The sequence below is a fragment of the Procambarus clarkii genome, chromosome 54, assembly GCF_040958095.1.
Source record: "Procambarus clarkii isolate CNS0578487 chromosome 54, FALCON_Pclarkii_2.0, whole genome shotgun sequence".
Taxonomy (NCBI): Eukaryota; Metazoa; Arthropoda; class Malacostraca; order Decapoda; family Cambaridae; genus Procambarus; species Procambarus clarkii.
In genome coordinates, this window is record NC_091203.1 from 15082988 (window position 1) to 15107156 (window position 24169).

At 43.3% G+C, this 24169-nt stretch overlaps 1 protein-coding gene across 1 annotated transcript; it reads right to left on the bottom strand.

Moving 5' to 3' along the window:
* Positions 1-15272: 15272 nt before the first annotated feature.
* LOC138349768 (uncharacterized) lies at positions 15273-20035 on the bottom strand. Its single transcript, XM_069305124.1, has 5 exons — positions 19934-20035; positions 16037-16078; positions 15873-15956; positions 15499-15792; positions 15273-15421 (listed from the first exon to the last, which is right to left on the bottom strand). Exons 2-5 carry the CDS (start codon positions 16076-16078, stop codon positions 15308-15310), a joined length of 534 nt encoding a protein of 177 aa, XP_069161225.1. The 5' UTR covers positions 19934-20035; the 3' UTR covers positions 15273-15307.
* Between the last annotated feature and the right edge of the window lie 4134 nt (positions 20036-24169).

Genomic DNA, 24169 nt, shown 5'->3' on the forward strand with positions numbered 1-24169 from the left:
TCCACACCGTCAAGACAGCAGGGCAGGAGACACCCCCATAAAAAACAGAGTCCAGCTCGTCGGAAAGCGACATTGATGAGTCAATTTCAGGTCCACTAAGAACCTATACACCAATTGCAACTTCCATGGCGTGTTCATCAGACTCCATGGATACCACGGAATTATCAGCAAATTCCAAGAACCTAGAGGTCTAAAGATCCTGCAATGGAATGCGCAAGGACTGCGCACTAAATTGCAACACTTGCAATGCATAGCAGCAACCAAGGGCATAGACATCCTGATACTACAGGAGAGATTGCTTCGAGCCGGATTAGAACCTAAAATCTCAGGCTATCGAAGCTTCTTCCTTCCATGGATCAATGGGCAATCCAGGGGATGTGCAATCTATGTAAAATGTGACCTGATCTCCAAGTCCATAACCAGCCCACCCAACTGTGGAGCAGGGACAGAGGTAATGGGAGTTACCATTGAGCTAAGACACGACTAACTTGAAGTGTTCAATGTGTACAGGTCTCCACATGCCGAAATGGATCTCTCTGTGTTATTTGGACACGCGACAACAACAAACACAATCATTTGTGGAGATTTTAATGCCCATCAACGAATGGCACTGGGCTCGAACAGAACAAATGAAGCCGGCATTCACATTACACATCTACTGGACCAGCTTCCAGAAATACAAATGCTAAACAAGAATGAACCTACCCACATCCAAGGAGGCAGATTAGACCAAACCTTCGTTTCAACCTCCCTAAAAGATGCAGCAACATGGTCAGTTGAGCCCACACTCACAAGCGACCACTATGGGGTCCAAATTGATATTCAGTTAGACCTACCCACCCCACCTCCGCCTCCATCCGAAGCCTGGAACTTTGCTTTAGCAAACTGGGACCGATTTCAAAACCTCATTTCAGAGTGGCAAAGAAACTATGATCTTCCCGAAGACATTAATCAGGCAGAACAGGAATTTGTCAAAGCGTTTCAAAGTGCAGCCAACCACTCAATCCCACTGAAAAACAGTCCACCGGACACCATAAAGATCATTGGTACTATTGCGAACGTGTCAAAGAACTCAACCATAGACTCAACAGAACAAGAAAGCTATACAAAAAGCAGCCAAGTGACCGCAACAGGATCTCACTTTGTGAGGTCAAGGAACATGTGCATCGAGAGACCAGACAAATAAAAGAACAAAAGTGGCTGGAATGGTGTTCACACCTGAATGAACACACCTCTCTCGGAGAGATGTGGCAGCAAATTCACCGAGCCAAAGGAAATAAAACACCTAAAGCTCCACACCCCAAGGATCCTCAACAGGAAGCCGAAGTACTGGCAACCAGGTTTGCAGAGAGAGCAGCCAGCAATCAACTTCCACCAGATGTATTAGCAGTACAGACCGTACTAGAGGAAGAAAGGTGGCACAGAATCCTTACAGCATGTGAAGAAGTCTCTGACACTAATGCCCCCTTCACACTGGATGAGCTCAATCGGGCTAAGAAAAACTCCAAGGATACATCCCCTGGAGCCGACAAAATAACCTATAAAATGATTAGAAACCTCGGCCCAGAGGGAGACGCTGCATACCTAAAGTTAATAAATTTAGCCTGGACTTCTCAAACTAGACCTTCTGCTTGGAATAGAGCAGACATAGTGCCGATCCCAAAACCCAAAGATCCAGCTAATCCCAGGCCCATCGTTCTCCAAAGCTGTGCAGGCAAGACGGCTGACAGAATGGCACTCAACAGACTGGAGTGGAAAATGCCTAAACTGCACCATGATATGTATGCCTATAGAAGAGGGGTTGGCACAGTGGAATGTATTACAACTCTGTTAGCCCACTTGAATGACAGACCAGGAATGCTGATATTCCTGGACCTCGAAAAAGCCTTTGAACTGGCTAGCGCCCTAGCTATTCTCTGCTGCCTCATTGACAAAGAGGTAAAAGGCAACCTGCTCTCCTGGACCAAAAACTGTCTCATGAACAGAGAAGCAAGAGTAAAACTTCCTGGCACAGTCTCTGAGTACAAAAGACATGAAAGTGGTACACCACAAGGAGGTATTCTCAGCCCTCTTCTCTTCAACTGTTTATTAGAAAGAATAATGAGGTTGAAACTTCCACATCACTGCAGGCTGCTAAACTACGCGGACGACTTTGTCATCATCATAAAAGGAAGAGATGCGGCGCGCCTTGCACCCAAATGCTTAGACTGCATCAGTAAAGAGGCAAAACAGATTGGGATCAAACTCAACCCCTCAAAGTCAAAGGCTATGCCCATAAAACATAGCGAAGCCCAACATCCAACTCACAGTACAGGGTCAACCAATTGAATGGATCGACACCTATCAGTATCTAGGAATCATCCTGGACACACACATGAATTTTAATGCTGAGGTCACTTACTTGAGAGAGCGAACTGCGGCCCGGACGGCAATTCTCAGGTCGCTAACCTCCCTTTCTGGAGGAGCCAATCTGCAAGTCCTTCGCACATACTATGTACAGGCAGTCAGATCAGTGATCGATTATGCCGCACCTGCACTCACAAATCTATCACACCAACAGTGGAAAAAGCTTGAAGTTGCCCAAAACAATGCTATGAGAGCCGCACTGGGAGCCCCCATGTGGACCAGGCTTGAAACTCTTAGACTGGAGACGGGTTTGCCCTCTCTACAAGAAAGAATATCAGAAAGGACAGCTACAAATGTCAGTAAGATAATTATTTCTTCTGATCCAATCCCAGTACGGCAGGCCTTGGTGGTTGGACTAGGCCAAAACAATGGAAACTCTTGGGTTGCAAGAGCAGGAAAAGTCCTAAACAGACTACATTTAAAAAACATGATTCTTGATAGAGAGGGTGATCATCCACACCCAAATTACACTCCTTCCGCGCCGTGGGAAGAGCCTACTTTCAAAATAGTAATAGAAAGTCTCCCAATGAAAAAGGCTGCCTATGATCCGACAATCCTAAGGCGCATAATAGAAGAGCAAATGTAGAGCATAGCAGTAGCAGGAGCCACCCACATCTTCACAGACGGATCGGTGGACACAGAATATGAGAGTGCTGGCGCTGCTCTTTGCACGGCCAGCGTACAGGCATATTGGAGACTGGGAGGACTAGTATCATCAACCCAAACTGAGCTGTTTGCCATACAACAGGCATTCGCATATGTGATTGCACAAAACACTCAAAATGCAATCATACACACAGACTCAAAAGCTGCACTTCAAGTACTAGGACAAAAACAGTGGAAAGATAATGTGGAAATTTCTACCACCATTTTGTATCTTGGAGCAGTCGCTAAAGGCAAAGGACTCAACATAACTTTAAACTGGATCCCATCCCATATTGGAATCCCATTAAATGAAAAAGCTGATGAAATTGCTAAATTGGCAACTCGTCATCCAGTGATACATAAAACAATTCAACCCAGCCTAGAGAACATAAAAAACATCATCACCAAAAAACTCTCACATGTCAACAAAGCCTACCTGCACCAGAGAATAGCTGAAAGTTCGTCATCTGCAACATGGTATCTTCAGGCAACCAAATTAGAAAGGTTAAATATCCCAAAAGGAATCCACAGGGAAATAGCAGTTAAGTTATATAGACTACGTCTAGGTTACACATGCAACTGGGAGATTGGTGAACCCCGACAGAGAGAGTGCATCTTCTGCCAAACTGTCACAGAAAAGCCATTACTTCACTATCTTCTGGAATGTGAAACAACCAATGACCTTAGAAGAGCTTTAAGAGTTCCTGAATCATGCAGTGGCCACCCTGAAGCCATCAACACAGCCACTCTCCTGGTCAACAAAGGTGTTCAGCAGCTGGACACCCTCATAAAGACTGTGAAGCAGTATCCTCCCCCGCGATAACAGCTTGATGGTTAAATGCAAACTCAGAATAATGAGAAAAAAAATTGTACCACTTACGGGCTATTCATGCCCGTGCCACCTCTTGGGTGGCTTAATCTTCATCATCATTCCCTCATCAAAGTTACAGCCGGCATTCGAAGATGCCAGGTAAGTACACTACTGGCTCACCATAGCCCATGCTACTTGGAACTTTTGGTTCCCAGTACCTCAATCTTAAACAACATGCCCTCATCACAATTGACTTGAGAATGGTCCAGGACAGACTGAAACGTCGTCGTTCCTTCACTTTCTAGTGTGTGGTTTGTTCAACATAATTCAGCCACATTATTGTGACTTCTCGTCTGTACATGTTCAATCTTTTGCGGCTTTGTTTCAGCCCGTCCTCCAAATAAACACCCAAAAGTGATTCCATGCACCCGCCAAACTCCGTTTATGAATTAAAAGCTGTTCACAAACGACTCAACCGAGTTTGATCGAACACTTCCGGAACAAATGCTTCACCAACTTGCTTTGTTTGAACCACAACTTTCAATGCTTAACCCACTGACTACAAATACAAATAATCGCCAACAGAATCTAAACTCCTAACTTAGCATAACCTATGCCTATATATGCACAATATGCTTATATATTATATTAATTTATATATGATAAAATTCCCGTTTTGAATGAACAGCATCTTAAAATTTATGAATGCGTCTGTGGGGGTCGATCGCTGGATGTAATGGACTTCAGTCTTAAACGGGCTGCTTTGTTTAAAATTATTAAACGGTTAATCAGCTCCAAAGCACCAGGAGGGGGTTTATAAAACAGTTTATTGGTTAGATTTCATGCTTGTAAACTTTAATTAATGTAACCAAAGCCGTCAAAGATTGAGGAAAGATGTACACGTTCGTAAGTACTAGCGTAGCTGCTTCGTGAATCTATCCCTGGTTTACTACAGGTTCCCCACACTTAAAATGTATGCTGAAGAAAATGTAAATTATGAATATGGAGAATTAAAAAGAAGACGACTATCTTCCATATATGACTTCGATTTTCGAAAAATATTTTCCCCAGGAGAGAATATATGTATATACTAGCTGTACCCAGCCGGGCGTTGCTGTGGCTCAACAACGCATGTACTTTGCTAAGCCACAACAACCTTCCCCCTGTCTCACAGTCCTCCCCACCATTCCCCCTTCCCTGTCCTCTCGTCCCCCCATCCATTCCTCACTATGTCCCTTCGTCCTCCCAACCATACCCCACTCCCTCGTCCTACCTTCCATTCCCTCCCCCTTCCCCTGTTCCCTTGTCCTCCGTACCTTCCCTCACTCTCCTGTCCACTTCTCAGTCCCACCATTCTCTACTCCCCCTGTCCCATCGTCCCCACCATCCCCAACTCCCTCGTCCCCTCCACCATTCCCCACTCCCTCGTCCGATGCATCCCCAAATGATCTGATGTCCCAATCACTGAAATATAAGAAAAACAATTAAAAACGAAATAAACAAATCAAAAAAATAAATATACTCACGAAATGAAAAGTACGGTAAACAAAGCCGCTCCATTCCAATGCAATGTCACAATATAATTCAATCAAAATTAAAATAATTCGAAATCTGAAAATTCAATTGATCAATGAAATTGGAAACATTGAAATGGAATCGTAACATTTAGTATAGCGCAAGTTGCTCTTACGTGCAACTGATTATGCATTTTGCTAAAAAAGCGTGTTTTAACCTGCCACAGATGTGGCATTTATACTTGTACTTATGAAATTAATGGTATGGTAAACAACAGCTCAATTCCAGCAATGTCACACAAAATAAATCAAAATGAAAATAATTCAAAATCTGTGAAAATTCCAACAAATCTTCCGAATCGACAGTACGTTTTAATACTAAGTGTAATAAGTACATTTCATGACTATTATACGTAGTACATAATTGCACTTATGGGGCTGTTACATTTACCTCCCTATTTAATTCTCCTCGTTTTCTGTTAAGACACTCAGAATTTTAGGATGAAGTCTTAAAGTTCAGTTCGCTCTTCACAAATTTTAAATATCGATTTTTTTCAGTTTTATTAAACAGTACAGATTTTATACAAAGTTTTAAAATATCCTGAGTTACTTTACTTACAATTTAGCAATATTTTAGTTTGGTTTACTTATTGTAATAACTAATATCATTATAGCTATAGGTTAAGTAGTAATTGTAATTAAGAAGCAATAAAATGCTAATCTTCAAAAACTAAGACAGTTAGGTTAAGTCATGGTTTTATATTCAGCTTTTCAGGTAAACTCAAATATTCACAATATATTTGACAGTACGAGTTAATGCTAAGTGTTAATAAGTACAATTCCTGACTTACATGCATAGTACATAACTGCACTTATGGGGCTGTTACATTTACCTCCCCATTCTTGAAGGACAGGCTGTTAAATTCAATTTATCATGCAATCTGAAACATATAAATGGGATTCATAATATATTTAAAATAGCGTGTGTGTTGCTATTTTGTCCAACAGATGGCCCTGTTTTTCAAAACAAAGCATGATTTTTTCTGTCGCAAGTGTGGCATGTATATAGGAGGTATATAATAACACACGTCTATTCAAATGCAAGGTTGCCAAATTTCAAAGCAATCGGTATAGAGGTTTCAAAGTTTCTGTCAAATGAAAAACAGCTTTAAAAAAAAAAGTTTTTTGCATCACAGATCTTTCATCAATATAGTATGTACATGAAAACCCGCTCGGATGCCAATGTAACATTGTTTGAAAATTTCAAAGCAATCGGTGAAGAACTTTCAGCGATTAGCGATTTTGAACAAATAAGCATTTACATTTTATATAGATAGTATGATTTGTATTCGAATTTAAGCATTTGTGAAAAAATCCATTTGCATTAAAACCAGATCTTTTTAAACTTTAATTCCTAATCAGGAAAAATATGTAATCCGTCTCTTTACTGCCAATTTATTAAGAATTACGAAAAAGGAATGCAGATTGTCATAATCATTATAAATCAGTGGTCTTCAACCTTTTTCGAATGTCGTCCACCCTTAGTGGTGATTAAGTAGAAGCGGTCCACCCAACCCCAAAAAATCTCATTAAAAATCTCACGTTTTTAATATTTAAAATCTATGTTTCATATCACATTTCTATGACTATGTAAACAGAGAAAAGCAGTTTCTGTTATTTTTTATTTAACTTTTACATATTCATCTATATATTTATGCTCATAATCTCAAACTAAGGGGCTCAAAATACACAAGATAACATTAAGCATGCCATTTAGATACATTTTCCTTCACTAAAGTAAAATTGCAGACAATGTTTGCTATATTTCGTATGGTATCAAATAAATAAAACAAATATTTATCCCTTAAAAAAAATCAGTGGCTTGGCTGCTGTTGCACTTTGTCTGCTATCAGGTTGAATTGAGGTGTCAGACGATTTTAAAGTGCAATTCGCATGAGACGACCCAAGCTCAGGATTGCATTCCTTTTCTTTGTCTTCACAAAAACTAAACTAGAGAACACTTGCTCACACAAATATGATGTTGGCATCTGTACAAATATGGCTATTGCCTGCTCAACTAGATCCTTGTATTCTGCAATATCAAGCAGGGTAAGCCAGAAATCCATGGAATGGCTAAATGTCATGAAAAATGCTTTTTGTGAATAATCTGCTCAAAGCTCCAAAAGAGCATCACAATGATCAGTTCCGTCATCTGTGAAGGAAATAAACATCCATATGTTGGAGGTCAGCTGGTCATTCTCACTGTCTGGGAAATAGAAGTCAAGGTTTTCTTGCATTAAAGTAAGGTGTCTGATAACTGAGTGTGACAAATGTACCTCCAGTGTCTGCTCTGTTGCCGCATACCATGTTCCCAGCCACATTCTCTCATAAATGAATCATATAATTCAAAATCAGAAAAGCCCCTCTTTTCTATGTTACTTCTCTATTTTTTCCACCTTCAGTTTAAATGCATTTATTTTCCCTATATTTGTAAAAATATATCTACCGTTGCTATGCTGACTGATGTTAGGTTGTTCGAATGTTCACAGATTGAAGCCATGTAAGACAATTTTGCCAACAAGAGCACATCCTGACATTTAACTGCCATGGGGTTTGCATCCTCAGTAAAGAAAACACAGATGCTCTCTCAATTCAAACATTCATCTAAGAACCTTACCCCAAGATAACCAACCCTTCAGTATGAAGGAGTTTTGTGAAATTAGCTTCCATATCCTTACACAACTTAGGAAACATTCTATGCTTTTTTTGCATGTGCACAGTTGTGATTAACCATTTTGACATCATCATCAAGTAGAAGTAAGTAAGTAATTATCAAAAGAAGGCACCTAACTGGGAAAGCGATGTAGCACCATCAAATGTGGGGGAAAATCAGAGGGCGCTAAATATCACCAGGGATGCCAATACGAGAACAGAAACGCATAAGATGAACGATATCAAAAGTATCCGAGTCACCAAGAATACTATCGACAGACAAGTAAGTAATTATCAAAAGAAGGCACCAAACCGGGAAGGCTATGTAGCACCATCAAATACGCAAAATAATCAGAGGGCGCTAAATATCACCAAGGATGCCAATACGAGAACAAAAACGCATAAGGCGAACGATATCAAAAGTATCCGAGTCACCAAGAATTCTATCGAGGGACAGGTGACCGCGAGGGGCGGTCGGAAAGCAAGACACACGCTCGTCCTGGAAGTCAGGACATTCAAGAAGGATATGCACGACCATAATAGGGACAATGCAATTAGGACAATAAGGAGCAAGGCGGCGCTCCATCTAGTGACCATGAGTTAAGCGAGTATAGCCAATACGCAACCTCGCCAGGGTCGTTTCCCATCGCCGGTTACGGTGGTACGAGGACGGTCATGTGGAAACACAACTTTTAAGAGAACGTAGTTTGTTACCAGTAACAGACGGCCAAGAAGCCTGCCAACGGGTAAGGATGGAGGAATGGTTAACCGGGTAAAAGTCGGAATAAGGAATAGCTTTACGAGAGATGGGACATGAGTGGACAGATTTCCTGGCAGCAGCATCCGCACGCTCATTTAAAGAGACACCAATATGGCTGGGAAACCAACAAAACACAACCGACTTAAATTTACTGTGAACAAGAAACAGCCAATGCTGGATCTCGACAACCACTGGAAAAACCAGATTAAAGGACCCGAGAGCCATGAGGGCACTACGAGAGTCAACAACAACTACAAAGGAAAATTGACAACAAGAGAGCAGGGGGAAGAAGAGCATAGAGAATATCATAAAGCTCCGCTGAGAGGATGCTAGTCTCCGGAGGTAAGCTACACATATAAGTGTGAGCAGGAAAAACGACAGAGTAGCCAACACCGTCCACAGACTTAGACCCATTGGTAAAAACGGAAACGGGGTGGGAGAAAGAAGAAAAGTGCTCAAGGAAAAGGCGTTTTAGAACCGTAGGAGGGGTAAAAGTTTTAGTGATGCAGGTCAAGGATGTACAAAACTGCGGAGGGGGGACTCTCAACGGGGGCAAAGAAGGAACACGAGGAGAAATATTAGAAATACGAACGGAAATAGAATCCTGTAAGCAAGATAACCGGACAGAAAGAGGGAGGTGGTGAAGAGGAACAGGAACCGCAGGAGGGGTAAAAGTTAAAGCACGACAGAGGCGAGAGGAAGGATGTTGCAAGGACCGCGCAAGATAGCGAAGACAGTAGCGATCACGGCGGTCCTGCAGAGATAGGAAGCCAGTGTCAACATACAAGCTGAGGACGGGAACCGAACGAAGGGCACCAGAACTGAGGCGCAACCCAGTATGGTGCAAAGCATCAAGACAGCGAAGAGTAGAAGGAGAAGCAGACGAGTAAGCAGGGCAACCATACTCGAGCTTAGACAGGACGAGAGAGGAATGTAAACCTGGAAGAGTGCGCCTATCCGCTCCCCAAGCCAGAAAAGGGTAAGATCATTGACAGAGAGCTGAGAAAATGCCTGAAGGAAGAGAGGAAAGAAGACCATTGAGGGCAACCAGAAAAAAGAGTAGTGCTCAGAACACTACCCTGGGGCACACCTTAGTATTGCTGAAAAGAGGCAGAGAGTGCGGTACCAAGCCTCACCCTAAAGGAACGACGAGAGAGGAAGCTGCAGAGAAAGAGAGGGAGATGACCACGAAGGACAAAAGAAAGAAGCTGGGATAGAATATGATATCGCCAGTGTCGTAAGCCTTTTCCAGTTTAAAAAAGACGGCAACAACGGAGGCCTTCGCAGCAAAAGCAGTACGAATATAGATCGCCAAATTCACCAGGACATCTGTTGTGCTGCGGCACTTGTGGAAACAAAATTGAGAAGGAGAGAGGAGATGGTGTTCCAGGAACTACATCAGACGAACGTTAACCATACTTTCATTTAGTTTGCAGACAAAACTTGTGAGGGCAATAGGGCGAAAGTCCTTAGGGGATGTTCCTGGAGACCCTGGTGTGCGAACAGGTAGGACAACGGCATCGAGCCAGTCCTCAGGGACTGACGACGATCCCAGATCCAATTATACAGACTCAGTAAATACTGAGACTTGCACGAAGGGAGATGGCGAAGCATCTCATATTGAATGCCATCGTAGTCCGCCGCCGTAGAACTGCAGAGGGCCAGGGCAGAACGAAGTTCAGAGAGAGAGAAGGGATCATTATAGGGAAGTCGAAGACGAGTGCAGTAATCTAGAAGACGAGTCTCAAGGACAGGTTTACGAAGAAGGAAAGATTGGGGAAGATGAAGACCAGAGCTAACAGAAGAAAAGTGGGAACCCAGTACGGAAGCGACCTGCAACGGGTCCGCCACAAGAGTATCATGTAGGTGAAGGACCGGTGAAACATCGGGAACGAACGTACCCGCTATCTTGCGGATACGCTTCCAAACCTGGGCCAGAGGAGTTTCGGACGTAATTGTTGAGACACAAGATGCCCAACAATCACGTTTAGCCGTACGGATGGCCCTACGGGCCACCTCACTCGCTTTCCGAAAGAAAAGAAAAGAATCGGTCGTCTGCCTACAGCGGTGCCTCTTCCAGGCTGCACGCTTACAGCGGAGAGCCCCGAGCACAGTCCGCATTCCACCAGGGAACGCACTTCCGTGGACCCCGAGAGGAAGAGCGAGGAATAGAGCGGAGGGCAGCGTTGAAGACAGTGTCATGAAAAAGGAGGAGAGCGCGAGAGAGAGGCAGAAGGGAGAGGTCAGAGAGAGCAGCACCGAGGGTAAATAGGGTCCAGTCCTCCTTAGTAAACTGCCACCTAGGGAAAGAGAGGGAAGGGCGAAATGAGAAAAAGGAAACAAGGATGGGGAAATGATCACTTCCATGGAGGTCATCAAGAACCTGCCACGTGAAATCTAAGTAAAGAGAAGAAGAGCAGAGAGAAAGATCAAGACAAGAAAGGGTGCGAGTCCGAGAGTCCAAATGAGTGGGCTCAACATAATTCAGAAGAGACAGGGAAGAAGAGAGGAGAAACGGCTCAAGAAGGCGACCCCGGGTATTCGCCAGAACGTCACCCCAAAGAGAATGACGACAATTGAAGTCACACAGTAGGAGCACAGGCTCCGGCAAGGAGTCTAGGTGTTGTTTCAAATCAGGAAGAGAAAGCGGGACACTCGGGAGGAGATAAATAGAACAAACTGTGTACCATTTCCCCACAAAGATACGAGCAGCAGAACAATAGAGAGGCGAAGAAAAAGTAAAGGAACAAAGGGAACATCAGCACGAATCAAGAGAGAAGAAGAATTAGAAGCTCCAGCAACGGCTGGGGGGGGGGGCGGAGAGAGAAAGGAATAGCCACGAAAACGACCAGGACGAGCACCAAGCATCAGCTCCTTTTGACAGACACAAAGGGGCGAAAACCGCGAAATCAGAAGTTGGAGTTCGAGGAAATTGGCGTAATAACCTCGAACGTTCCATTGAAGAATGGACAACGACGAGAAGAGAAAGGACAAAAACAGAGAACAAGGAAGAAACAAAGGCGAAAGAGCAACAGAGCACGTTAAAGAATATCAGGGTCGGGATCAGGGTCAGCAAAGTCTGGGTTAGGGGGCATGGGTAAACTGAGCAAAGATGGAGGGAAGGAAACGGGAGAACAGATCAGAGGTGGGCGGGCGGGGTCCGGAGGAGGAGGAGGAAGTGGAGGAGACTACGGAGAGGAGCAGTCAAGGACAGCAGCAGGAAGAGGAGGGGTAGAAAGAGGGAAGCGCACCTCAGCAAGGGTAGCAACCGAGAGGGAAGCGGGGGCTAAAGAAACCTCCATAGCAGGAACAGGGGGCGCAACCACCGAAATGGGAGGGGAAGGAGCGAGAGAGGCAGAAGTAGGGGCCGAGGAAGAAAGCGAAACCTTCTTACCCGCCTGGGAGGAGGAAGGAGGAGCCAGGCTTACGCTTCTGACTTAAAGAGACAGGTGTCCCAGCAACCACGTACTGGGCAACGGATTCTAGCGTCTCAACAGGAGAAGCTGAACGAGGGCACACATGACGGCCGTTTGGAGAGCGATGGACATCAGCTCGCACCGACAGGCGGCGGGAAGAGTCAAGAGACGGAGGGGAAGGATGGGAAGGAGGAACGGAGGGAGACGAGGAAGACACAGGAGACACGACAGGCCGGGTAGAAAGAAGGAGAACCCCAGACAGAGGACCAGGAGGTGGATCCTTCGGGAGAGAACCCAAAGGAACAGAGGAGGGGGCAGTGGGCGTATCAGGGTCCAAGGCCCGGAAACGGTTGTGAGTGAGGAAGGCGGGAAGGACGAGGAGAGGAAGAGCACAACACGCGAGCATAAGAGATATTAGCATAAGGCGGGAGCCAGCGAACCTGGCGTCTCGCCTCAGGAAAAGATAAACGCTCCCGGTGCTTCAAATTGAGGACGGTTGCCTCAAGCTTGTAATGGACACACGCACGGGAGAACGTAGGATGAGCCTCACCGCAGTTGAGGCAACGAGCCTGGGGAAAAGTGGACTCCGACTTAAGAGTGACCTTCGCCACCACACAAAGAACAGAGACAGTCCCGGAGCAGCAGAGGGCACCATGCCCAAACCTCCAGCACTTGTTACAGAGCAGAGGAGAAGGAATGTACTCCTGGACAGAGCACCTGGCACCAGCAAGAATGACGGTGTTAGGGTCCTACTATCAAAGGTAATCTTCACAACCCGGAGGGGTTGACGGCGACAACCACGAGGGGGACGAGTAAACGTGTCCACCTGGAGAATAGAATGGCCCTGGGCAGCAAGGATATGTCGAATATCGTCGTGGCAGTCGCGCAGGTCCCGAACACCGGTTGCAACATGGGGCGGGAGCAGAATAGTGCCAACACTGGCATTCAACTGAGCGTTCTTCGAGACCCGAACAGGGGTCTCGCCAAGGCAGGATAAGGCAGCCAAGTGGGAAGCGGCATCCTGAGAAGGAGCAGCAACGACACGTGTACCGAGACGAGTGGGGTTGAAAGTAATGGAGGCATCCACGCAATCAACGAGATGTCGATGGAGGGAGAAATCGTCAGGAGGCGCAGAATCAAGAGGGAGGAGATCAAAATTTTTGGCCCACGAAGCGGGACCAAAGAAGGCCTGATAGGTAGCAGAACTGGAAGGAATCTAGCGAGGGCGGCCGTGACGAGGACGGCGGTGGGAACCTCCAGAGGTGTTAAAAGGCGCAGTAGTTACAACTAGAGATGGAGCAGCGCAAGGGGACGAGGTAGTCACCACTGGGTACTGGGGGCTTGGGGCACGACCCAACCATAGAGGGAGGGGAGCCAGGGGAAGGAGTCAAGAGAGGCCAAAGGAGGAGCAAGGTCGGGGCCCAATGCAGCGGAGGCTACAGAGCCTCTTCCAACACGGACCGACTCGGGGGCTTGGTCGCCCACCCCACGAGCCTGAGAAGGTAAAGCAGACAATCAAAACAGGGGGTTATCATGACAAAAATTCATTCACGAATGTGCCCCCACACCCACCATGGAGCCACAATTAGAGGCAGGACACCCAACAAGAACCTATCGCCGTTCTTCCCGGGGCCTCCTAGGGGTGCGTCGTAAGTATACGCCCCACAAACGCCACCTTAAGAACCGACAGTCAGTCGAGATTGGGTTTAGTGACGAAAGGGGGATTGACAATAAAAGGTTCCCCTCGCTCTCTACGTCGGGTACTACAGTTCTACGGGTGCAAGAGTATGCCTCCTCCAGCACCCGGGCGTCAAAATAGAAGAAGTTCAAGGGGAAAACCAGAACGAGCAAAAGGTCGGCAGGAAACGGCAAGCAGATAGAAGAGGGGAGAAAAACTAAACAATGAAAAGGAAAAGGTGCCCAGCAGAATTGGAGAGGACGGCAGCAGGAGCACAAGGCTAGAAAAGGACAGGACTGTCCCAAGGAGCATCACACTCCGGCAGCCGCCCACTAAGCCCCCCCTCACGGCAACAACGAGCTGAGCGGGGAAGGGGGGGGGGGGTGTTGCTTAAAGTAAGCTTCTAAAATTGCCTCAAAGAATTGTGTTTTTTGGTTAGATATATATATACAATAGTTATGTATATACATATTATATATATAGATGTACATTATAGTTACACTATAAATGCGGTGAAAGTTTTGAAATAACACCATTTTCATCACTACGTGGCATTACAAAATTAGCACTTTTCTGGTGTAAAGGGTTTCGAGGCTTTATGTACTAGCCGGACGAATCCAAATACGATTTATCATGTTAGCGTTTTCGTCGATTTTTATGCTATCATTTTTTTTGTTAGCCTCTTTCCTCTTGGGTCCAGTGATGCATCTCCCTCTCTATTTATAACTTTTGTTGTATCAACTACTGCACTAACTGCAACAGGTTTTGCAGGCTCAGGATTGCCATCAATCTTTTAGTACTTTTAATTGATATTACATTAGGTAAATATGCAATCAGTTAGGTATTGTAAGAAATGAAAGAGAGACTTCCATTATTCAAACATGTGCAGGCGAAGCTCTCCCCCACCCAGTTGTCCACCCTTTAGTTAATCTCTGCCACTGTAAGGGGGATTGTCTACCCAGGTTGAAGAGCACTGTTCTACATCATTGTGTTCTAGGAGTACTTAAAATAGTACGTCCTGATAAGGGTATAGACGAGACCAGAATTTCGTAGTTTCCAAATTCTCCGATATGGTGTTTGGTCATTACATCTTCAGCCACGAAAAAGCATCTTTTGAAGTAGTCACAGCCCTTATAACATTATGCATAATTATATTTATTTATATTATAACTAAAATGCAAGTTTGTCCACCGTTTAAAATGATCGCACAAGTATAGACCAAATAACCCTAAGTGTTCTGTAGTAACTTAAATTACATTAGTTATACTGAGGAATTTAAGTTAAAGTTGGTTTTGGTGCATAAACTTTTTTAAAGTAAAAAAAATCGTGATGGTTTATAACAATTTTATTTCAGCAAACAATAAATTAAGCATAATATCTGGCGGTGGTGGAAGAAACCGTAGTAGTTACAATTTGGGTGATTGTAGTTACTATATCCTGCACTAGTTCTTGGGTAGATATCACAGGGACCGTCTGGATCTGCAAATGCGTATATTATTGACGTTTGTGCAATAAAGGTATTGCACACTGTCACAAGTTACAGACTACATAGTTACCTCGTGAGTGACAGCCACGTGGGTGATTGTCTGCCAGTATTTAACAGTATCTGTTGTGGTGAAGAACTGACTGTAGACGGAGACCATTGTGCTCACTGGGTAGACCCCCACCGTAGCCGTCACCAACACTACCGGTGTGGAGGTGACCCTTATCACAGAGGTCACCGTCTGTGGCTGCTGGGGAACAAACTCCCATTGGGTGGTTGTCTGGGTGACTGTCAGGGTGATCGCCGTCTGTTCAGTAACCCAGACGTCAGAGGTTGTAGTCTTCCGCAGAGTGTGGGTCAGGGTAGTCTGGAATATTATACACCATTAACAAATGTTCAAATATTAATAACAGGTTGGTTAAGAAAGGTAATGGCAGTGTTACCAACCTCAGTGGTGACGGTGGAGGTTGTTGGGGTGAAGACTGGCAGGGGCGCATGGGTGCCGTAAGGTTGGTACGCCTGACCCTGGATCTATTGGGAAGCAATATTTTAGTCCCTTGTGAAATATTTTGCTTATTATGTCCAAGAGTACAGAGCAAAATGTTAATTACCTGGGCGATATAACCAAGGAAGAGTAGAGCAAGTGCCATCATCTGTACCGAAGAAGATAGTTTGTAATTAGATGCCAGACGCAATATTAGCCACTATGATCAAAGCTATCAGATTTTCTCAAAACTGAGCACACTAGAGGCAAGTCATGTTTTGACAACGAATGCAAGAAAAAGCTTTGAAACCATTAGTATGAAATTTTATGTAAATTAGGATATTTGAAAATAGTCAATATATTAAAGGTTGTTGGGAAGGTCGTCAGGAGTCTGAAGGGGATGGGGGGGGGGGGGGTTATGAGCCTATGTAGAGGAGTGTTAAAGGGAAGGATTTGCATGTGCCTAGAAATCAGATTATGTTCAGTTCAAAATGTAAAATATCGTGGCTTTAGTGTTAACCAAAGCACTAGAAATTGAGGAGACTACGTCGTTTGTCAGTCCGGAACCATTATCAGGTCTTTACAAGACGAGGGAGGCATGGTCATTGATCAAGGCATGAGGGGAGGACACTTAAATTCTAGAGGAAAACTAGAACAAGGAAATAGGTACGGAAGGCAAGGTGTAAAATTGGGTGCAATAGAAGAATGGGTATAAAAAAAAATTAGTTGCCGATGCGTAGAGCACGGAGGAAGATGGGAATAACAGAAGGAGGATTGTAGGAAAAGACAACTTACATGCGGTCTTTGCAAACCCATGTATAGAGGCAGGAATATGGACAGTTATGAACACGAGGAAAAAGGAGGGAATTAGATTCCTACTCAATTTTGAAACGGAAGGAGTCAGATTGTTAATATAAAAGGAGAGGCCGTTAAAAGGTTAAGGTCATGAGGCCATAAAGGAACGATATCAACATAGCGAAGCCAGAGAGGGGCGAGTATCAATAAAGAGAAGAATAGTTTCGAAACATTCCATGTTGAGATTGGCAAGAACAGGGTTAAAGGGGTAACCCTCAGCGACATTGAAGTTTGAGATCAGCATTTACAGTTTAAAGAGAAGGTGTTAGTCAACAAGGCATCTGATTAAGAAAACTTTAGTAGGAAGCGGGTGAGGAAGACGTTCCCCAGTCGCCTTCCAAGGAAGGATTACATCAGTCAACTAGCTACATCAGGACTTTGTATTTGATAAAAGGGTTGCAGGTGCAGTGTCTCTGAAGTTCTGATTGAGTGACGAAGGTGGGCAAGAGAAAGTGCCAAGATGAGGCATCCGAGTTACAGCTAACCAAGAGGCCAGAGGATAGCCGACGCCCCCCCCCCCCCCCTTGAAAAACGAATGATAGGATAAAGGAGCACGAGGTTTATGAGGCTCAGGTAGACCATAGAAATACCGAGGAGAAGGTCAGATGAAACTTTTTACAAGATCGAAGTGAGGTGGACGAAGACTAGAGAGCTATCTCAGTTTGCAGTTGAGGAAAGTTTAAAGGCGATCCAAAGGGGTATAGGTGGAGTCAGCACGACATTTGCTTTTCACGAGGTAGTCTACACAGTTAAGGATATGCCGAATCGCCTTTGTTGGAAAGATAAGAAGATGCGTTATATTTCAGGGAGGCAAGGGCCAACTAGAAGCTACGATGAAGGTGGCGATTTAAGGATAAGCAATAGTCAAGAATGGAGATTAGGGTCCCCTAAAAACAGGGAAAGATTATTCTAGTTAGAATTTACAATGCCATCAAAGGAACCGAGGTCTGTCAATGTGGGCCAGGGGAAGTAGAGAAAAAAAAAGTACGAAAAGTTCTTGCCGAGGGAGTAAAGGGAAGAAAGGCTGGCAAAAATATTTACTTGAAGGACTGAAATCGAACATTGAAGTTATTTTAATCTACTTTATACTGGTCCAGGATGAACCAACTGTCTCCAAATTCTAGTGTGGTTCGGTTAACAGATCATGTTCGTTATAGACACTAGTGTTTACAATATTCCATTAAATAGGTTTAGCCTTTTCATCATAAATTTATATTATCTAGTAAATATTTGGTATTTAAACGCAAGAGCCGTGTTAAATGTTTAAGAATTTCATTAAATAATTGTTTGAAAAATATTAATGAGCAAAAAATCAGCTCTAGTGCAGTTTAGTCACTGAAATTACATGTACAAAATATTCAAGTCCAATATCATATACTCTGGGCTTAAACCATTTAGGTTCAATGACCGATCAATATTATTCAGGAGAAGAACGCAACTTTCAGTTAATAGAAGCTGCCAATTAAAAGCTGTAAAAACCATTTTAAAGCTACTTGCTAGGTTCTCATCGGAGGTTATATTAAGCCACCTTAAATTATAGTAAATATTTCGAAACATTTAATTAGTACGACAATGCAAATTTAAGTATAGGCAGAAAATGCAAAAAGAATATTAACTTTTACATTATGAATGCTAACATTACCCGGCCAAACGTTGCCGTGGCTCAGCAATGTATCTGCTTTGCAGAGCCACAGCAACCTTCTGTCCCCCAGTCCTACCCACCATTCGCCCCGTCACCGGTCTCCACGGCCTCCCCACTCTACCGTCCCCTTGACCACCCCATAGTCCCAAACTCTTCATCGTTCCCCACCATTACCCCCCTCCCTGGTCCCCTCATCCTCCCCACTACCACTTCTGTTCTCTCGTCATCGCCATTCCCCACTCCCTCGGACGATGCCTTGCTAAATGGTCTGATGTTCCCATCAGAAAATTTGGAACAAAGTGATCTCATGTTCCCATCACTGAAATAAGAGTTAAAAAATTAATGTAATTAAACAATTAAAGAAAACATGCTCACGAAATGAACAGTATTGTTAACAGGTCAATTCTAACGCCATTCACACAAGTCAAAAGGAAAATAGATCAAAATCCGAGATTTCAATCAATGTGATCAGAAACAAATAGAATTGCAACATTCACAAGAGCAAGCGTGTTGCTCTCACATGCAACAGATGGTACTGTTAAGAAGAGCATAATTTTTCCCTTCACAGGCGTGACATCAATACTTACGTATGGTATAGCACAGATCAGTTCGAACAGTCACAAAATAATTGAAAATAAAATTTAATCTAAATGAATGAAAATAAATTTTATCAATGACAACGGAAACATTGAAGTTGAATACTCGACATTTAGTATAGCGTGGATGTTATGTGCAACAGACAACGCAGTTTTTCTAAAACGCATTTTTTTTTACCAGTCACTAGGGTGGCATTTTTATAGTAGGTATATGAAAAGACGTACGTACTCAAATGCAACGTTGTGTTAAAGTTTCAAAGCAATCGGTAAAGAGGTTTCTAGGATTTCCTTCGAATGAAAAACCATGAGAAACATGGTTTCAGAAAAAGCACGTGTTTTTTTTTATCCTAAAAGACGTGACATTGATATAGAATGTATATAAAACCTGGCTCTATGCGAATGCAACTGAAAATTTCAAAGCAATCTTCACAACTTTTGGAGATAAGCGATTTTGAACAAACTTAACATTTTCATTTATATAAATTTAGTCTGCAATACAGTAGGGCTTTATCATTTAAGTTTTATTATACTTTGGAAGTAAACTATGCTACATCCATTTTAAATCTATTTTACTATATTTTGGGGAGAATTCACGTAGTGATGACCGTTTCAGGATTGAAGAAAATCCATGTTACTAGTGGTTAAATTATCTTGCTAGGATTACGCCTGACCACTAGAGGTCAGACTCATTGTTCAAGACAATTTTATTTGAAAAATTCATTTTAATCATGGTGAATTTGTACTACAAAAACTGTAGATCCAATTAAATACTATTAACTATAAATTATTCATGGAAACTAAATCATTAAAATATTACTAATAAAGAATAGAATCAATGCATGTTAAACTATCAATTCCCCGAGTTTGTTTACAGTAAACACACAACGATATCCTTAAATAAGTTAAAATTTACAACAAACACGAGACTAACCTTTTACAACACTTAAAGCAGGACAGAAGGTACGACACAGACAACAGTGGACTGACTAAAGGTTGAAGGCGGGCTGGGCACCTCGTTGACTCAACATCAAACACTTTAGAGGAAAGGTAGAAAGTTCCCCACAAAAGCTGCTACGACCACCATAACAGCGCCATCTATTCACTGAACCGTCAGCTACGCTCCCAGTGGAACAGTATGATGTGAAGACTCGCGGAGCTTCAATATTGATTTATTGTGATCATTTCCAATAAATCTTTGCGTTTCTATTTTATAATTCGTTAGCAACGTTGGGTTTGGTTAGTATTTGGATGGGTGACCGCCTGGGAACACCAAATGCTGTTGGCAATAATGTTATGCCCGAAACGCTTTGCGTAATAGTGGCTTTAGGCATTGTATATACTAGCTCTACCTATAAGTCAACCAATCTTTGTAAAAAATTCTTGTATGTATGTACCTTACCTAAATAAACATTTTATTTTATTTGTATTAATTATGTTAAAATATTAATTTTATCTGCAGCCTTTCTATCGTGTTACTGATTATAAGCAAAAATATTAGTTTTGCTTCAAATATATTCTTTAGTCTTAGAATATTTTATTATGAGTAATTGAAACACCGTAGCCCAAAATGTATATAGATGCTACTCATGGCCTACACTCACATATTGAGAAATAACACCGTGGCCTTAAATTCAAATACTCAACACACTAGGTCTACACTCACATATTGAGAAAGCGCATTGTAGGCCTCAAAGCCTATATTTACAACCGTATGCCTACTTGTCTCCAATATTATTATATGCGAACTGGGTTCACACATTTCGACTATTACCTCTGGTTTTCATCTTCCTCCCTCTTATCTTACTCTTAAGCCCCTTCTTGAATCTTGTCCCTTCAATTTTCACACATATCTGCAGCTCCCCCTATAATGGCCTTTTTTCTCTTCCGAAACTCCTGTCTGCCCTGGCCCTCTGCAGTTCTACGGCAGCGGACTCAGATGACATTACTTTTGAGATGCTTCTCTATCTTCCTCTATGCACATTTCATCAATACTGAATATTTATAGATATATCTGGAAGTCGTCGTCAGTCCCTGAGGACTTGCTTGAGGTTGTTCTTCCTATTCGGAAACCAGGTTCTCTTGGAACATTCCATTAGGACTTCAGCCCTATTGCTCCAATGCGTTGCATCTGCAAACGTTTTAAACGTGTAGTCCATGACCGTCTGATGTGGTTCTTAGAATGCTATCAAATACTCTTGCATTCTTAATTTAGCTTTCACAAGTGTCGCAGCACGACTGATGTCTTGGTGTACTTCGAGGTCAATATTTCTGCTGCCTTTGCTGCGAATACGTCCTTTGTTGCTTTCATTTTTGACCTGGAAAAGGCGAATGACACCACTTGGAGATACCATATGGTGTCCAAACTCCATCCTTCTGGCCTTAGTGGTAATTTTCCACTCTTCCTATAAAAGTAAGTAAGTAATTATCAAAAGAAGGCACCAAACCGGGTAGGCTATGTATCACGATCAAATGTGCGGAATAATCAGAGGGCTCTAAATATCACCAAGGATGCAAATATGAGAACTGAAACGCATAAGGCGAACGATATCAAAAGTATCCGATTCCCCAAGAATGCTATCGATGGACAAGCAACCGCGAGGGATGGTCGGAAAACGAGACACACGCTCGTCCCGAAAGTCATTACATTCAACAAGGATATGCACGACCGTAAGAGGGACAATGCAATTAGGACAATAAGGAGTTGTGCGGCACTCCATTAAGTGACCGTTAGTTTAGCGTGTATGGCCAATACGCAACCTCGCCAAAGCCGTTTCCATCGCCGGTTACGGTGGTAGGAGGACGGGCATGAGGACACACTACTCTTAAGAGTACGCGGTTTGTTACCAGTAACAAAAGACCAACAATCCTGCCAACGGGTAAGGATGGAGGAATGAATAGTTGGATAAAAGTCGGAATAAGGAATAACTTTATGGGAGATGGGACAAGAGCAGACAGCTACCCTAGCGGCAGCATCCGCACACTTATTTAAAGAGACGCCAATATGGCTGGGAATCTCGACAACTACTAGATGGAACAGATTAAAGGACCTGAGAGCCATGAAGGCATTTCGAGAGTCAGCGACAACTATAAAGGAAGATTGAAAACGAGAAAGCAGGAGACGAAGAGCATAGAGAATAACATAAAGTTCCGCTGTGAAGATGCGAGTCTCCGGAGGTAGGCATCACATTTAAGTGCCGTCAGGAAAAACAACAGTCTATACCGTCCACAGACTTAAACCAATTGGTGAAGATGGGAATGGAGGGAAAGTGCGGAGAAAACTGCTCAAGGAAAAGGCGTTTCAGAACCGTAGGAGGAGTAAAAGCTTTAGTGATGCGGGTTAAGGATGTACAAAACTTCGGAAGATGGACTCTCCACAGGGGTAAGAAAGGAACAACACGAGGAGAAATATTAGAAATATGAACTGAAAGAGAATCCTGTAAGCGAGATAACCCGAACAGAAAGAGAGAGGTGGTGAAGAGGAACAGGAACCACGGGAGGGGTAAAAGTTAAAGTATGACAGAGGCGAGAAGGATGTTGTAAGGCCGGCGCAAGATAGCGAAGAAAGTAGCGATCACGGCGGTCCTGGAGAGATAGGAAGCCAGTGTCAACTTCAAGCTGAGGGCGGGAGTCAAACGAAAGGCACCAGAGCTGAGGTGCAACCCAGTATGGTGCAATGCATCATGACGGTGAAGATTAGAAGGAGTAGCAGATGAGTAAGCAGGGCAACCATAATCGAGTTTTGGCAGGACGAAAGAGGAATGTAAAGCAAGGAGAGTGCGCCTATCCGCTTACCATGAAGTATTTGAAATACCTAAAGGAGGGTAAGGGCCTTGGAGCATTCAACTCGAAGGTAAGAGATATGGAGCGACCAAAACAAACGAGTGTCAAAGATTAACTCCAAAAGCTTAATGGAATCCTTGTACACAAGGGGGTGACCATAAAGTGACAAAGAAGGACAAAGAGAAACGTCCACACGTTTACACGCTTCCGAGTAAAATGCATAGCACAGTTCTTAGACGCAAAGAAACTGAACCCATTATTGGTGGCCCAAGACGACACGGCATCAATCGCAAGTTAAAGCCGCCGTTGAAGGAGAGGCGAATTATCACCCTGACAGCAAAGGGTAAGAACGTCGACATAGAGAGTAACCCGTTCTCGCACTTTCGTATAGTCAATATTGACTTATTAAATACGTGCATATGTGACATACTAAACATACTAGTTTACCTTGAAAAGCTTCATAGAAAACACCGACCTTGCCTAACCTTCTTAGTATGTTAAGATAAGCATCTTATTGCTTCGTAATTACAATTATTACTTAACCTATTATAGGTATAGGTTAAGTAATAATTGTAATTACGAAGCAATAAGATGCTTATCTTAACATACTAAGAAGGTTAGGTTAGTAATTACAATTATTACTTAACCTATCATAGGTATAGGTTAAGTAATAATTGTAATTACAAAGCAATAAGATGCTTATCTTAACATACTAAGAAGGTTAGGTAAGGTCGGTGTTTTCTATGAAGCTTTTCAAGGTAAACTTGTATGTTTAGTATGTCACATATGCACGTATTTAATAAGTCAACATTGACTGTAAGAAAGTGCGAGAACGGGTTGTAGGGAGCGGAGAAGACGCCAGAAGGAAATGAGGAAAGAAGACCACAGAGGGAAACCAGGAAAAGGGTAGTGCTCAGAACACTACCTTGGGGTACACCCTCGTATTGCTGAAAAGTGGTAGAGAGAGTGGTACAAAGCCTCACTCGAAAGGAACGATGAGAGAGAGCAAGCTTTGGAGAAAGAGAGGGAGATTATGACAAAGGACAAATGAATGAAGTTCGGACAGAATATGATATCGCCAAGTGGTGTCGTAAGCCTTTTCCAGATAAAAAAAAAACGGCAACAATGGAGGTCTTCGCCGCAAAAGCAGTACGAATATAGACCTCCAAGTTCACCAGGACATCTGTTGTGCTGCAGCACTTGTAAAACACAAATTAAGAAGGGGAGAGGTGGCGATAGTGTTCTAAGAACCACATCAGACAAACGTTAACCATACGTTCAAAGAGTTTGCAGACACAACTCGTGAGGGGCAATAGGGCGAAAGTCCTTAGAGGTTGTCCCCAGAGACCTTGGTTTCCGAACAGCAAGGACAACGGCCTCGAGCCAG